The 18,318-nt window shown below is 43.9% G+C and overlaps 1 protein-coding gene across 2 annotated transcripts in view; it reads right to left on the bottom strand.

The window, feature by feature from the left end:
* The window catches only part of KCNC1 (potassium voltage-gated channel subfamily C member 1), a 151,999-nt gene extending 133,681 nt beyond the window's left edge, over nucleotides 1-18,318 (bottom strand). For both annotated transcript variants that reach the window (XM_006133427.4, XM_075928090.1), the window contains exon 1: nucleotides 16,379-18,318. In XM_006133427.4, coding sequence (XP_006133489.1) covers nucleotides 16,379-16,948 — 570 coding nt within the window. In that variant the 5' untranslated portion in view covers nucleotides 16,949-18,318. The remainder of the gene's footprint in view (nucleotides 1-16,378) is intronic.

Here is an 18,318-nt window from a genome sequence, read left to right as displayed (position 1 = left end):
TTTCTTATCTGTGACTGCATATTGTTTTGCATGATGTTTCTATTTGCATATTGTGAGCACTTCTGCCTTATACTTGGCCATGTGCTATGTTTTGATTATTAAAAATTGAATAAGTAATACATTTTAAAATTTAAATTTGCCCAATGTTTTCTCTCTAGTCTGCACAGAGAAGCTCTTTTGACAGTAAAAGAGAAAGATTCTCTCTGTACTTGTTACTTCTCAATTATAATAAGATTGTATCTCTATTTTAGCTGGAGTGGACATGACATCAGATAGGAACACTAAGAAACTGCAGATTCATTGAAATCCAACGGCAAAAATCCAGTAACAGGTAAATTGCAGCAAAGGGGGATCTTCTGCAATTAATCCATCTGAATGATTCATAAGAACAGAAGAATGGCCGTACTGGGTCAGACCAAAGGTCCATCTAGCCCAGTAGCCTGTCTGCCAACAGTGGCCAGCACCAGGTGCCCCAGAGGGGGTGGACCGAAGACAATGATCAAGTGATTTATCTGCTGTCATCCTTCTCCAGCCTCTGACAAACAGAGGCCAGGGACACCATTTCTATCCCCTGGCTAATAGCCTTTTATGGACCTAATCTCCATGAAATTATCTAGCTTCTCTTTAAACTCTCTTATAGTCCTAGCCTTCACAGCCTCCTCTGGCAAGGAGTTCCACAGGTTGACTACACGCTGTGTGAAGAAGAACTTTCTTTTATTAGTTTTAAACCTGCTACCCATTAACTTCAGTTGGTGTCCTCTAGTTCTTCTATTATGGGAACTAATAAATAACTTTTCTTTATTCACCCTCTCCACACCACTCATGATTTTATATACCTCTATCATATTCCCCCTCAGTCTCCTCTTTTCTAAACTGAAAAGTCCCAATCACCTTAACCTCTCCTCATATGGGACCCACTCCAAAACCCCTAATCATTTTAGTTGCCCTTTTCTGAACCCTTTCTAAGGCCAAAATATCTTTTTTGACTCCTCTACATAACATTTGTACAAGAATATATACCACAAAGGCTGCATATCTAACATGTGCAACATTCAGTGATCGCTCACATGGTGTTTGCTTATACCATAACTATAGAGCACATATCGCAAAAGGTCCAATTCCGCTCTCGCTTATGTTGTTCCTTATGGCCATGATCCTGCAAAGACTTGTTCATGTGCTTAACATTATGCACGGGGAGAGTCCCATGGAAGTCACTTTTGTCAAGTGATGACATGGCACTTTGCAGTCCAGAAAATTCAATCGATCAGTTTCCACTAAAAGAAAATTCCTGTTTTAAGAAAATATTGATGACTACGACAAAAGTAGTTTTCAGAGGTTTCCAGGACTCTTGCCTTTACACATAGTGACTGAAAGGTGGCAGAATGATGGCATGGGGAGATGAGTCTCTTCAGGACAGATTAACAGATGTGTCCCTTCCCTGACTTTGGAGCCTACTTCTCAGGCTGAGAATGTTGTGCAGTCTCTAGGGATGAAAAACCCATCTCCTCTTCCATTAGCGTGCTGTCTGTGGTGTAAATATCTACCCGTCAGAAATTGCACTAAGCTCACAACTTATATCAGGTATCACCCCCTAACATCATCATATGGTAAGGAATTTCTTTACCCAGTGATTTATAACACAGTTACATTCTGATAACAAATGTGTGAGCTACCCAGTCCATGAACTATATATACATGGTATTACAGATAACTGTCGCCAGCTATCAAACCAGGGCCTGGTCCAGCTCAAGTCAATAATGAAATTATCATTGAATATAATGAAAACATAATCTGGCCCCAAGTTGTTGGGAAATGTTATCTTACTTTATGTATATCATATTGTTATGTTGATTTGTCTGTGGAACTCACTGCCGTAATATATCATTAAGAGCAAAAGTTTAGCAGGACTCAAAAAAAGAATCTTTATTTGGAGAACTTAAATATTTGGTTTTAACAAGACTTTTTTAAAGGGGGTTGGGAAGTATATACATATTCATGCTTTAATCATTTAAATAATGACTATTGAGAAGAAATTTGCTTGGCAACAGACTATTCCTTAACTGCCTAGTACAGAGGGAACAAAATACAGGACTATGTAGCACTTTAAAGACTAACAAGATGGTTTATTAGGTGATGATGGATTATTCACTTTCAGTCCTTTGTTATCTTGTTAGTCTTTAAAGTGCTACATAGTCCTGTATTTTGTTTCAGCTACACCAGACTAACACGGCTACATTTCTATCACTATAGTACAGAGGGGTTTTTTACATCTTCCTATGAAGTAGCTAGCACTGGTTTTCAGCGATGACAGTGTGCTGGATGAGATGGACAACTAGTTTCACTGAAACTGAAAATTCCTGTGTTCCCATGTGAACAAATCTGAGATGATTTTGGGTCTGGTTGAGATGTAGAACTGTGGGTGAGTGTCACGTAAATAGAGGCCAAGGTTAGGGGAGTCATTTCCTCTTTGACATTTGGTATATGGGTCACTTATTTTGTGTCTTTAGTGTAGAAGGCTGGCAATGGGCAAATGGTACATATCAGCTCATTAAAAAATCAGAAAGAAATAGGAGCTTTGTTGTTTCACACAGTCACTGGGCAGTTCTGTACTTCATCAGACGATTTGGGGAACTGGAAACACATAAATAATTCACATAATCTTCTTTATTATTATGATTTATTATTTATGTATTTATTATTAAGAATGATTAGAAAGGTACCTGCTCTCTTCAAGGAATGACATTTAAAAGAATGAACAGTTCACATGAGGCACAAATTGTTACCACCTATTGAACAGGGGCACTGGTGTGTGTGTGCTAAGTAGCGTTCTCTGGTCACACCCCCCAGACTGGTTACAAAAGCATAATTTGTCCATGCAAAGGAGTTGTGGTGATAATATCTCCTATTTTGACAGATAAGGAACTGAGGCACAGAGAGACAGGCTTGCTCAAGGTCACAGAGGGATTCTGACAGAGACAGGAGTTGAACCCTATTTCCTGAGATTCAAGACACTGCCTTAAATACAAAATCAGCCTTGTTCAAAATAGGGCATAATTTGGTCATAAATGGTATATAAGCCTTGCATGGATTTTACCCATGTAGCTAGGCTATCCAGAGCCATGGGATGAATTTTTTCCATGGTCAGCTCAGCTCTTCTTACTTCCTGGGATGTTTATTCTGTGTATCTGTATTTTAGGAGAGACCTAAAAAAAGTCAAGGTCTGGTCAACTCTGCATGAACATTACCAATCCTATGGCAATTTTTAGAATAGCAGAGCTTAGTCCTATTAACCTGGGTAAAAAGTCTCTTCCCCAGAAAGTTAGACAATGTGCTGTGTTAGTAATGGAGTCTCCAGATAAAAAGCTGCTACAGTTAATCTGATTCATGTATAAATGTGGTATGTTGTGGGAAGAAAAACAATATAGAAATGCTGCACCAGATTTTAAAATACTATTTGAATGCAATCTTACTAACATCTGTAGATTTTCTTAATACCCTTTTCTCAAGGAAGAATGAGTGCACTTTTGTAGTATTGATTTATGGCTGTTTAGGCATAGCTAACACTTTAACTAATCCATACTGGTTTAAATTAACATAAGATCTTTTAATAAAACAACTTATACACTTGGGATTTTTAGAAAGTATAAACATCAAGAACTAATCAACCAACCAGCTGATGTCACTTGCTTAAGCAAAACTCATGTAAAAGTGCATTCGTTTGGACTGAAAAAACACCAACACTACAAGATATTGATTAGGGTAGCAAAAAGCTGGTTAAATCATGGTTGGTGTGACTGGAAAACACAAGCTGAAAGCAACTGTGCAGCATGTGGGCCAAATTCTTAAAAAATGCTGAAAGTTATTAAGGGCTTGTGCTAGATTGTAATCAAGACTCCACAGAGTAAACCATGCTTTAAAAAATGATAGCACATTATGGCCAACGTTAAGATGATGTGATTATTGTAGTTATTGTACTAGAAGGCACAGTCAAGGTGTAGTCCCCATAGTGGTAGGCACGGAATATACACAAAGCCAGAGAGAGTCCCCATCCCTGGTCTAAATAGAACAGACAAAGGGTGGAAGGCAAAATAGGAGAGCGGAGAGATGAAATGGCATTCCCAAGGTCACACAGAAGACAAGTGGCAAAGCAGGGATTAGATCCTCCTCCCCCCCCCGAGATGAAATCATGGACCCATGGAAGTAAATGGGAGTTTACTTCAGGTCTCCTGAATCCATCACCACTGCCCCCTCCACTAGACCACACTGTCTCCACTCCTGTGACAGTTGCTTGGTATTCAGCATCTTTCAGGATTTTTCCCTGCATGTGCTAGACATTCCCCTGAATATCCAATCCCAAATGTTATACCTGGAGCCTGTACTTATCATATATAACTGGATAAAGTGGAACACTGGATCCAAATGCCTTAGTGTCTCAAATGCCGTGGTCATGAGGACTGTGTAAGAACCTGGATAAAATAGAATAGACTTGTGGAAACTCAGTTTCAAATTGAAATCCACAATTGAACTTTATGACTTGTGATAATCTCTATGATATGTCAAACAATGCATGATCCAGACTGATCAGTGCTCTGTGTATTTGCCTGCGGAATGCAGCTGTATGTTGATGAAACATGATGTTCAGTTTGATGCTAAGGAAACTAAGAGCTATTGCATCTGAGAGAGTTCTGAACCCACTTGGGAAGGCATTGTGAATGTTGAGTGGATAGCCCAGGAAATGAAGGAATGTAGACATATCTGCCAAGCCATGCAGGCTGAAATACCTATGTAAGTCGTATATGTCCTTGGGGTACTGAAGAATTCAGTTGGAGCAGATCTTGCTTTTGTTGCTTAAAGAACTACCTTCTCCTGAATGGCTGTGGCTGTTGTATTTTTTAAAGGTTCTCTTTCCCCCACCCAAATGAAAGTCCCGAAAGATGTTTTAAATTATTTTATGCTATCACAAAATCATGACTGTCTTGACTTTGCCCTTTCACAGTGTAAATCAAACAGGCCTATGGTCAGATTCATCACTGCCAGTGAAGTTTGAGTATAATTACATAAGTGTATGCCAGCAGCTTGTACCTGCGTTCTAAGAATGTGTGCAGCACATATGTAGCTGGCTCTCTGCAGTATGCTGAAATCAGAGATTTATTGCATTTAACAGAGAGTCATTACAATGCAATTTTAACTTTCTGTTATTAAAGGTTCTTACATCATGAGCAATCACTGTAAAAAGCTTTGGACTTAGATTTATTCATAATTTTTATAGCATGATTTATTACAACCCCATTACATCCCATAAATCTTATCTGAGAAAAATGGAAATCAGTTAGGGCCTGATCCTTTTTGCCTGTGTTCATATTGGGTTGTACTTTGTTCTGTATCTAGTCCCACTGAAATCAAGGGGACTACTCATGGAGTGAGGTACTATTCAATGTGAGTAACGGTGGCTGATTGGGCTCTCAATGAGCAGAGAAGAGTAATGTCAAAATTGCACTGAAACTGTCAGCATTCACATGTCATAATGGGTTTATTTTATTTCATGCCATTCACTGATTCCCTGTAATGTTTCATTCAAATGCTGTATGTAGGAAATGTATATGTATCATATATATAATACAGTGTTCAGAAGAAAAAGTCTTTGAATACTGTTGTTTTCCCCCTCAGTCTAGATGCAGGATGCAGAAACTGAAAAGCTAATTGCAGTACAGTTGCAGAGACCTCAAAATGGCTGCTCTCTTGTTGTTTTATTCAAGAATGCACTGGAAATGCATAAAAATCAAATCTGTACAAAATATGGGCCCAATCCTGCATCCCTTGTCTGTTTGAATAAGGAATACACACTTGACGCAAGAATTGCTGGATTGGCCCCTGGTTAACAATCTATCAGTCATCCATTTGCCCTTTCTGTTTACAGCACTCAGATGGCATTTGATCAAAAATGATATAAACAGACATACAATTAAGTCTTGTAGCCTGAATAAAGATCAGCTCCTGTGTAGTCCTTATGCAGGGAAATCTCTCACTGACTTAATGAGGTTTGTCTGCATAAATAATATTTGTCTGAGTACAGTGTATTTAAGGTTTTGTTGAGAGCCATTTTTTTATAATTTGTATAATTTTGTTCAACTTCATTGCCAATAAATTACCAAGAGAGAGATTTATTTGTTTATTATGCTATAGTGCTTCAGAATCAATATATATAATGTATCTATTCAAGAAACATACTGTAAACGATCTGTTGTTCTGTTCAACACTCTTGACAAATTAGCTTTTCTTTTTGAAGGTAATGGGAGTTTTGGCATTGATTACAGTAAGAGTAGGATTGGGCCCTTTGTAGCTGATTTCATATAATTCTCAGCTTACATTAAAAATGAGGCAATACATATATACCATTTATTACTTAAATAGCACCATTATGTACACCGCTCAGTATCTAATGTGTGTTTTGTGATGAAGGCAAAAAATACTCTAGAATATTAGACTGTAGATGGAAAAATAATTTTACGATGTATCGGCTAATTTGTAACGATCAGTTTTATGTATCCTACTTTAAAGTAGGGATTTAAGCGAGTAGTCGACTAACTGATAAGTCTAGGCTTATTGGTTAATCTAGTTGACTACTCTTCCCCTCCCCCCTGTATCAGAGGCAGCAAGTAGGGGGAGAGCAGGAGCTGGTGCTGGGATGGGAGCCAGCTTAAAAGCCAGTTCCCCCCATCACCATTTCCATGGTGCTGTCTGTTCCCCGCCTTATGCTGCTGCCTCTATTAGAGGCAGTAGCACAGGGAGGGAGACAGGGGAGGCTATCTCAGGCTTTCTGCAGGCAGAGGCTACTCCAGCAGCAGTGGCCTGGGCTGTCCGTGGACAGAGGCTGCTCTTGTCAGACAGGATGCCCAGCTCAGTCCTGGCTCACATCGAGGACCTACCCACGCTGTGGCTCTGCAGTTTAAATGTAGTAAGAGCAGAAGTAAGGGCAAAGAATATTTTTTGGGACATAGAGCAAAAGAAAATACTGAAAAAACTAGACACTGAATCTGACCTAGTTGAAGTCAGTGGTAGCACTCCCATTGACTGCAGTGGGACCAGGATTAGGTTTTAGGAATACTGCAGGTTGGTCTGATTTTAGGGCTCATCTATACTTATCGGAAGATGGATGCTCCAGCGATCAATCTTCTGGGGTTTGATTTAGCAGATCTATTAAAGACCCGCTAAATCAAATGCTGAGGGTGTCCCTGTTGATTGCGGAAATCCTCACAGTCATGAGGAGAAAGAGAAATCAACATGAGAGTTTCTCCTGTCAACCTCCCGCTGTGGGGTTGCCCTTGAAAATCAATGTAAGGTACATCAACTCCAACTATGAATTGTCATAGCCGGAATTGTGTATCTTACATTGATTTTCTCCTCCAGTGTAGACCTGGCCTTCTATACACTGAAACACCATCTACTTTAATAGGAGTTGTGTGTGTGAAAGGTCTACATGGTCACAACCTCTATCCTAAATCCAAGAAACCCTTAATAACATGAATAGTCCTAATCACATAAATAGGCCCACAGGATGAAAGAGAAGCATAACAATACATAATAAACTGTTGATACTCAGAGTGTAGCAGGAACAAGGGTGTTTAAAAATGGAGCTGGGGTGGTTTTAAAATAACAATAAGACGACAGGAAATACGCAAAGGGAAGAAAATGTCCTTGAATCAGAATGGCCAGGTTGTGCACCACCTTCCCTAGGTAGACAGGCAATCGTACCATTGTTATGCGCAGCTGTCTTCCCACTTGAGACATCCTGACTGAAATTAGATTGCAAGTTTTTTAGATTGGGAGCCATAAGAACATATGTACAGTGTCCAGGAGAATGTGGTCCTGATTCTGTTTGAGTGCTGCCATAATAGAAATGATTAAAAAAATAATAATTGAAGTCAGTGGGACAGCTCACATGAGTATATCTGTAGCTCTGATGGCTGCCATCTTGACCAGTGTAATAGGGAGTGAAGTAGGGTCTCCCAGAACAAAAGGGATGAGTTGCTACAGCTTATGCCAAAATTGGGACCATAAAAGACTCAGGCTCTGTAGCTTGGGCATAGAAGTGTAACACATAGCACACAGTCATCGGTGGGTTACAAAAGTATTTTCAGGAATGGGTCCCTTCAGGGGAGGGTGACTGGGGATATTCATGAGAGGTTTGAAATAATGAATGGTAAAAGGGTGATTAGCCTGTTAGGCACCATTATTTACTCTATGCTATAAGGCAAGAGCAAGGAAACCTCTTGTAAAATAAAAAGGCAATGCTTTTTTTACAAACCTACATTGTACAATATAATGAACTTCCATCCTCTGCTAAATTATGTGGCAACGAATGGTTCAGGAAGTTTAATCAGGGGATACGACGTGCTCTTTGCCATGGAAAACCCACAGGAAGGGCCAGGCAAGGAAAATAATTTTTGAGAGTTCCCTTAATGCTGTTTCCTTTAAATTCCTGCAGGGAGGTGGGGAAGTTGCCATGCTCTGAAGGAGTCTCCATAGACAGCAGCCCTTGATAACCTATTTTAAAGTGGGCACTAGCATGAAAAGTGATCTACAGGAAAATTAATATAACTAGAAGCAGGTGCTGGAACTCTGCGGATCCCTGTAGATTGGTTTGAACTGAAGGATACTGCATGTCTCCTCTCTCTTCATCACATTCTGCCCCTGCTTTCATGGTTTGCCCCTTTGCCTGCCCAGATGGATTTCTTCCAGGGTAAGGACAGTTCACTGGAGGCGGCTGTTCCTTTTCTGCTTGTAGTTAGGAGCAAATCCACACAGAGAAGGTCCCTTACAAGTCTGGATCCAATTTTTAAAAAAAATATAGCAACTATGCTATAAATCTACAGGGACTCTCTGTCTTTTCTGATAGCCAATGGAGACTGAAATGAAATCTCCTTCTTCCCTTCACTAGAGCACTGCAGCACTTGGAAAAAGTGGTTTATTATGAAGGCTGTTATCTAACTGTCTTGTGTATGGTTAGAAGCAGGATGTTGAGCTAGATGTATCCTAATTACAAGATGAGAATATAAAATATTTGCAACACACACACACACACACACACACACACACACACTCACACTCAGTAACCACATTATAATAATTCACTGGGCAACTTCATTAAACAAAAAGAAAACATCCAGGAGAATACCTTGCGTCTCTCTATGAGGCCTCTAACCCTTGGGGGAAGAGGGGTCAGAATAGATCCCTCTGAGCCCTCTGATACGTGTAGAAAGGGCTAACAAGGGCTGCTAGTTCGCCCAGACCGCATGGAGGAAGTATGGAGAAGGACCGCTCCTTCTGAATCCATGATGTCATGTAGGGGGACCAGATGTCCCAATTTTATAGGGACCATCCTGATATTCGAGGCTTTTTCCTCTAGAGGTTCCTATCACCCCCCTTCCTACCGTCTCAATTTTTCACACTTGCTCTCTAGTCCCCCTAGTGTCATGTGCTCCCATCATCTTCACTGTCCACATTCCCACAGGAGAGGATTCTTCTGATGCAGGAGGCACTAATGTGAGTTTAACAAGGCTGACACTCCTCTGGGGTTTGCAAAGGGAAAGTGAGGGCAACTCCATGAATGGTCTTAGTCCCTCTTCCCACTTTGCTGTAGCCTGTCCTCACACAAGCCACCCAGGCCTCAAGGACCACCCACCGAAGTAAGCAGGGGCTTCCATGAGGTCAAAAAGAAATGCGGGGAGCATGCTGCAGAACCATCACTCACTCTCACCATAAGTTCCCAAAAGCCTCCCCTCTTCCAGCTCTCAACTGCTGATTTCCTTGCTCACCTCCACTCACAGGGAGTATTCAAAGCCAAGCGGCTGATTGCGGCTTTCCACAGAACTCTACTGTAGCTGCACTAGCTTTTCATTTAAACCGTTTATTTCAAAGCAACAATAATATTAATCTAGAAGTACTATAAGGGCATGTCTACACTAAGATATTATTTTGAAATAACTAAACTTGAAATAATAACTCCTGAAATAACAAAATCAAACAAGTGTGTCACCACTATGGGGAAGCCTCGAAATTAGTGGAAGTAGGCTCCATTATTGGGGACGCACTACCTCGACTCAGAGACCCAGGAAGCACTGGGGAGTAATTACTTTGAATGACTCTGGGCGTATATATTTTGAAACTAGCCAATTAGCCCGTCATAAGATGGGATTTTCAGGTCTCTCCTCCACGTCGGTCTTCTCTCCTGAGCCTCTGGTCTCTCTCTCTTTCTCTCTCTCTCTCTCTCCTCCTACTTCCTCCCCCCCCCCCCCCCTCAGCTCTCCTCTGCCTCCTGCCTTTCTCTCTGTCTCTCTCTTTCACCTCTCCTCCCGCTCCTGCCTCTCACTTGGGGGGCCGCGGAGCCCAAATGGTTGTTTGGGCTACACACTCCCCGTGCTGCATGGGGGGTGCGGAGCCCAAACGGTCGCTTGCTCCGCTTGCTCCCACACGGCGGCCTGGCTGAGCAGCGCAGAAGTCAGCCGAGCGCCAAGGCAGGAGGCGAAGGGGGGGCGGGATGGTGACATTCATGGCCAGGGGGCAGGGCCTGGAGCTGTTGTCATGCCGCACATCACTGCCCCGCCCTCCTTTGCCTCCCACCGTGTCACTCGGCTGACTTCTGCGCCACTCAGCTGGGCCGCCACGGGGGAGCAAGCGGCACAAGTGGCCGTTTGGGCCCTGCACTCCCCATGTAGCACGGGCCGCCCAGAGGGAACAGCCAGCATTTTGGCATTACAGACTTACAGACACTGGGCTACTATATTTATGAAAGCAGCTGCGGAGCGTCCACACTGATGCTATTTTGAAATAACTATTTTGAAATAAGCGTTATTCCCTGAGGAAAGCAGGAGTACAGATTTCAAAATAACCAGCCCGCTATTTCGAAATAACGGGCTTGGTAGTGTGGACACTCCACTTATTATGTCAAAATAAGGGGGGGTTATTTCTAAATAGCTCCTTAGTGTAGACCAGAGCTCAGGGCCCTCTTTAAGCACTGTTAACAAAGAGTAACAGTTTGAAGTTACAAAAGCGGCGAGAAGTCCTGTGGCACCTTATAGACTAACCGAAGTGTTGGAGCATAAGCTTTCGTGGGCAAAGACCCACTTCATCAGATGCACGTAGCGGAAATTTCCAGAGGCAGGTATAAATATGCAGGCCAGAATCAGGCTAGAGATGACGAGGTGGATCCAATCAGGGAGGATGAGGCCCATTTCTAGTATCTGATCTGGAGGTGTGAGTATTCTCTTGGTACTCACACCTCCAGATCAGCTACTAGAAATGGGCCTCGTCCTCCCAGATTGGATCCACTTCGTCATCTCTAGCCTGATTCTGGCCTGCATATTTATACCTGCCTCTGGAAATTTCCACTACGTGCATCTTACGAAGTGGGTCTTTGCCCACGAAAGCTTATGCTCCAACACTTGGTTAGTCTATAAGGTGCCACAGGACTCCCCGCCGCTTTTGCAGATTCAGACTAACACGGCTACTCCTCTGATAGTTTGAAGCTAGTGTGAGCGCATGCACACAAACTCACCTGACAGTTCCAGATGCCATGATACTGGCTAAGTTAACAACTGTCAGATTTAAAAAAACACACTCGGCTTAGTAGGGAAGGAAGAGGAAAAGGATGAGGAAAAGGAATCCTGCAGTGCTTATGTAGGCAAAACTACCAGTCAAGTCAGTGGGAAATTTCCCTGAATAAGGTCTGCAGGTTCAGACACTATGCAAGAAAACAATCACTAAAAGGAAAGAGGAAGGGTGCTAGGAACAGATTTTAACAATTCGTGGATGAAGTTGTCTTACAGATACTTGTGAGGGGCCCATGCTAGTTGTTACAATAGTGCCATTAGAATGCTCAGTAGATCTGAATGGCTTCTGTTTCACATAGTGCTAAGTCATTAGCTGATGTAAACTGGTGTAGTTCCATTGACTTCAGTGGTGCTGGACTGATTTACATCAGTGAGGAACTGGCCTCTCTCAAGTTGCGATATAGATTTTTTTTTGCGTATACTTTCTAGTTTTAGGGCTGCATTTACAAAGGCATTTAGGGGCATAAATATGCATATACACCCCCCCTGCTGGAATTCACAAAAGTGCCTATGTGAGTTAGGTGCCTAACTCCTATTGGATTTCATCTAACTTGGTTAGGAGCTTTTGTAAATCCCATTAGGTGTCTCTGCCTCCTTAAGCACCTAAATACCTTGTAAATCTGGCCTGTAGATTCTGTTTTCCTGTGATGATCATTACCAGGGTTCGCCGAACCGCGGCGAGTCCCGCTCGCCAGCCGCGCTCCGCTCGCCAGCCGCGCTGTCCGGCGATCTGCGCATGCGCAAATCGTTCTGCGCATGCGCAGATCACCCAAACCCAGCTCTTCCGGGTTACAATCTACTCACCACAGGCGAGTAGATTGTATTATTTGTCAAGCCCTGATCATTATTCTATTTTCCTTCAATCCTATAGTGAGACAGGCTTAAAAGAAATGCTGCTTTTCAATCCACTATTAGACTATGTCAACACTGCAACACTATTTCGGGATACTGGAGTTTTCCAAAATAGCTAACCTGTATCTTAACAGCAAGCCCATTGTACTGGATTTGCTATTCCAATGTCCCTGTAAACCTCATTCTACGAGGAGTAAGGGATGTTTTGGAATAGCGGGTTATTTCGAATTCTGGCACTGTGTAGACAGTGCCAAATGACGAAATAAGCTATTTCAAAATAAGATTGAAATAAGATATGCAATTTGGATAGCTAAAGTTGCATATCTTATTTCAACCTACGGTGCAGTATAGTCGCACCCTTACTGACCAGGCATTTATATTTTAGCAACACAGATACTTGTGGGATGCGGAGGAAGGGAATGGGGACTTGCATAGTAGCCAGCCTTGCCAGATATACATAATTTCCTTCCTTTCTGCAAATGTGTATCCAATCTGAGAACAGAAACAGTAACATGTGACTTGGTGATCACTCATGCATTTCAAATTTTGAATCTAAATACTGAAAATTCAAATGAATGCTTATGCTAACACATAAACTATGCACATTCTAAAATATGGCCCTGATTACACAAGGGGGAAACTACCAATCAAAACATTTGCAAAATGTTTGCTCTGTGTGTTTTGATCTTTTTTCCTGGATAATTCCTGGAAGAAATAGCCAAAGCTGATAGATAAAATGTTCACAATTAATAATTGCATCATATCTTGTCTAGAGAAATATTATTCCACTTCTCTATGAGATCTAGAAGGGGTTTTAACATATACTTAGCCTTTCAGTTTGTAAACTGTATTCTTTTTACATGAGTGTATTATGAGGTACAGCTATAACAAGAATTTTAATTAAAAAATTTTAACTTTGTGATACCATCTTAAACACATAATTTTGGTAAAATATTAAAACATAAAAAATGAAAGCATGTATACATCTAATCAGGGGCAGATGACCGTTTTGCGGGGCCCTGGGCAGCATAATTCAGCGGGGCCCCCCTTTGCCACAGCGCATGCGCAGTGACGCCATGCGCATGCGCAGCGGCGTCACGGTGCATGCGCGGGGCTTTCTGAAGCGCGGGGCCCAGGGCGGCCGCCCCGTTCGCCCTGCCCTATATCCGCCCCTGCATCTAATAGCCATCTTCACCAACACTAACAAATACTGTAAGTGCTAGTTGGTTTATTTAAATTAATTACTTTTAAAAATAACAATTAATTTAAGCCTTGCTGTATGCTAAAATATAGGAAATAACTTTAAAAATAGCTCAGATGGTTAAGCTTCTGATGTAATTGTATTCATGTGAGTTTGTTAGTTACCTGATAGTATTACTGTTCTGTGCTATTGACTTCTTTAGCATACTGTCCATATATTAAAGAGGCTATTGATTATTTCTCTGCTAATTAGTGACAGTGAGTTTGAGGTATTTTGTCATGTCTGTCATTAAATAATCACAATATAGACCAATCTCTCTCTATCTCCTTTATACACACAACCATTATGTTTTGCTTTTATAGAAAATGTTAAATGTCCTTTACTGTATTCTTAATGGACAGGGTACATGTGCTGGTGGTGACAGTTTACGTCACATGTGATTATAGATAACAATGCTTAAAATGCTTATGTCATAGATGATTGTAGATAACAATTAAATGGATCTTCTATTTAAAACACAAAGTGATCATTGCACACCTTAACTTTGTGTAGTGACTAGAATTCATAATTCTTCAGTCTCATCCATAAGAATACCTTAAGGTAAGAACAGCTTTAAAGCCAAGTAGAAGTTGAATTGAATGAGGTATGCACACAGAGGAATGGATACATAATTATGAATAAATTGTATATCATCTGCAGAATAATCTGAATTGCCTTATAAAAAAACTATCCTCATGAGCAAATACAAAGTGAACGTCCTACCCAATTGGAATTCAAGATTGTACAAAGTCTTTGAATATTGGTGATAAACTTCAGCCTGCAATCTGAGATGATTTTACAAACTCTTCTTCATTTGCACCATTTTCCATGGGAAACATTGGCAGTTTGGCCTTACGGTCATGCCACAAAATACATGGCAGATGCTCCATTTCTTATTGGGATGCACTTTAACAACAGATGCCTGACCACCAAAGAAGGCTACTTCCAAAATCAATGCATGTTAACACTTTGGTTCATTACAGGAAGCTAACTGAGCCTTTTGAAAGACACCCTCTAGCCTTCCCCCTCCATTTCCATGTTCCCTTCGCAGATATCAGGAATGGGAAAGCTGCAGCTCAACAGCACTGTCCTTTTATGTTGTGGTAAATATTTCATTAATTCCTTATATTTTGTACTATTTAAAGATGCTCCTTTTAAATTTTAACTTCTTTATTTAGCAGGAAATCTCAGAAGAGCATGTGAACAAAAATCTTAATGAATATGCATAAAAAGTACCTCCAGCTCTGCTCTTGTCTCCCTCATTCATTTAGTTTGCAGACGTGGCATTTCGGCATTAGAAATCTTTGCTCAGCCTGATGCCTCCACTAGCCACCATTTCACCATCTGTTCCTATAGTGATCTACTCTACATTTCCATCCCTTTCCATCCACTTCTTCCATCTACGTCCATGTATTTTTCCTGCTTGCCCTCTAATTTCATCTCATTCCTTAGATCCACACATGACACCTTGATTACCCTCCCACACCAGTAAACCAGCCATACTCACTTAGGGCTGACAGGAGTTGTCTTTACTGTGTATCTGTAAGATAGGGATCACATGAAGTTAAGCCCTCTCTCTCCCTGTTCACCTACCCATCATTCATTTCCCTCACTTTTCCAGACAGATACCTGTGGGACTGATCCTGATGCTACTGAAGATGAAGAGTGCTTTACCACTGACTTCTATAAGGGCAGAATCAGTCCCGAGATTAGCATGTGAATGACTATTTGGAGGAGTCAGTTGGCTGTTTCAGAGCACATACGACTATGGTGTGGATCACACCAGCATTCATTTGCATTAATTTTACATTCAGGACGAACTGTCCTTCAGTACCCAAGAAAGAAACCCATCAAATACATCCCTTCTCCATGCAGATGCAGTTTGCTCTAATAAGAACCTCTCTGTCTATTTGGAAAGGAAACCTTGGCTAGGTGTGTAATGGAGACCGAAGGGTGTTCATCAAAGAGTCACAACAGGAACTATTTAACACTGCATGTCTCAAGAAATGGTGCACGAAAGGCTACCTTATCACCAAGAAACTCCCCAAACCTTTCTTCTGCATTCACCACCTGCTTTAATGAATGCTTCTCAAGGAGGAGAAATAGGGAGGAACGGTGAAGGGGGAGCCTCTTTTGATTGGTAGGGAATGAATAATTGTGACCATTTGGATGCATGGTGGTAGGGAGGGAACTCATCCTCAATCCTCTGTGCACTGCCTACTCTAATGAATCTCTTGTCTCCATGAAAGTGAACAAGGGCATGGATCTTTCCACATGCCCTGGCTATAGAGTGTAGGGCTCCATATGCCTGCACATGTATGAATGTTCAACACTGCATGTGCCCATGCCCATGTGCCGGAATGCAAGTCTCCATGCCCCCACGCATGTGTCTGCATATGGCCATGCATGTGTGCCAACTCTAGACTGCATGTGGCCATGCATGAGTTCCTGCTCTGGAATCTGGGTTTCCATATGGCCATGCATGTGTGCCTGCTGTAGACTGCATGTGACCATGCACGTGGTGTGCCTGCTCTAGACCACATGTGGCCATGCATGTGTGCCTGCTCCAGAGTGAGTATACTCAGCAGTGCTGAGGGGAATGAAGTTAGCCAGGAAGACTGAGGTTAGGGGACTGCCCTGGGAAAGAAGTCAGCATGATGCTGATTGTATAGCTTACCCTTGCATATCTGGAAGAATAGGGATCCTCAAAAAGTGCCCAGATGCGCGGCTGCCACCTTCTCCAGAAGCCCCCGGACCTGCCATCGGGCGAGTCACTGAGTGCCAAGCGTTTAGTCATTTCCAGCTCTTCCTCGCCATCCCCGGAGTCTCCGGTGCCATCTGCATCTCCGTCCTCAGCACTGCTATCCAGTGGTGCCCCTCCAAAACTGTCAAGTGCCTCCTCAGCGTCGCGGTGCTGGCGGTAGGTCATCCAACAACAGGGCTCCACATCCGTCTCGTCAATGCCCCAGAAGGCCAGCTCCTCTTCGTACAGAGGCCCACACACATCCGCTGGGCAGTGCAGCTTGCCTGTGCGGTAGTAGTTCAGGATGTGGGCAAAGACACCTGGGTGCCGGTCAAAGAAGAATTCGTCTGTGCGCGGGTCATAGTCAAAGTGGCTGTGGGCATCGGGCTCGGCGATCCAGGCCAGCCGAGTGCCGGGCAGGGTGCGCAGGGTGCTGCGGTAAGTCTGGTGCCTAGTCCCTCCCACGTTGATCACAATGCGGTCGCTCTCGTCGCCCTGGCCCATCTCGTCTCTTATTAGGCATGTCGCAGACTCATTCGAGGAAGCACGGCATGCAGCAAGCACATAAGGGGGTGGCTTCTGGGCTGCAATCGCGATCTAAGCCGGTACTTTATTCGGGTGGTCAGCAATCCCCTAGGCAAAGGGCACCCAACCGGCATCAGCCTGTTGTGCCTCGTCTTCCAAATGCTACCAACCCAAGGGCACCGATGAAAGTTACTGTTGGCAGTCCGAAGAGTCCTCTTCTTTGTGGTCACAAACTCTTGTGTTGTTTAAGCAGGGGCTGGGAGAGGAGAGAGCATGCACTCCCCAAGCACAGCTGTAGCTGCAAAGGGCTGCCAGGTAGCTAGGGATGGTGGGGGGCGGGGGGGAGGAGAGATTCTTCTTTAGTTAGATGTGGCCAAAAAGGAATTCAGGGCTGCACATCTGTTCAGGAAGGGGGGGGGGGGGGCTGATGATACAGCTGGGTGCAAAAACGCGGGGGGGGGCGAGAGAGGGTGCAAGGGGATCGCAGACAGACACACAGACACACAATGAAGGATGGAGGGGGCGGATATTTGTTCCCAGCCGCAGCAACAGACCAGATCTATTGATGGTTTTTTTTTAAAATTAAGCAATCTCTCTCCAGACGGTGCTGGGCTGAAGTCCTCCGGAGGCAGACAGGAGCGAGGGAGCTGCCGCGGGGGGGGGCCCAACACGCAGCGATCCTCATTTACAAAAATCCCCCAGCCCTCCCGCCCCCAAAGCCCCCACTTCTGGGCTGCGGGGGGCGAAGGTGCAGCAGGAGACAGGGAGCAGCGGCAGGAGGGCAGCAGAAATCTGGACTCCAGACGCCCGCGACGGGTCCGGCGGGGACTCCCCTCTCCGCTCTCCCCCGGGCGATGCACCTCACATGCTGCAGCAGCGACCCCGCCGAGGCGCCCCGCTCCCTGCGGGCTGTGCCCGTCCTCGCTCGGCTGCTGCAGGAGGCGGCAGGGGGGTTGCGGAGCGGCGCCCGCCCGGGCTCGGTGCTGAATGGACAGCGCTGTGCACCCAGCTCCCGCTCCCCGCGCGCAGGGTGGGGGGGCTGCAAAGGAAAAACAGCGATGCCGGGGTGAGGGGGTCGATGCCTCCAGCCCCCGCGGCTCTGGCAGCAGACGGAGATCCCGCCGAGCGCTCTGCCCCTCAGGGCGCACGTGGCTTGGGCTGCTGAAGCGGAGCTCGGTCCCCAGCCGCGTGCCCGCCGCCCCTCAGCTCGCAGGTGGTGCTAGAAGCTGGGCGCCAGCAGGGAACTAGCGGCTTCGTCCAGCCAGCCCGGTCTCCGGACACTTCAAGACGGCGCAGGCGCATTGGTCTCTGAATAGAGCAATTCTCCCTGGGTCCTAATGCAGAAGAAC

Source organism: Pelodiscus sinensis, chromosome 4 (genome assembly GCF_049634645.1).
Source record: "Pelodiscus sinensis isolate JC-2024 chromosome 4, ASM4963464v1, whole genome shotgun sequence".
Classification (NCBI taxonomy): Eukaryota; Metazoa; Chordata; order Testudines; family Trionychidae; genus Pelodiscus; species Pelodiscus sinensis.
The sequence above is the reverse complement of the archived record's forward strand: the minus strand, read 5'-3'. Positions and strand labels throughout refer to the sequence as shown.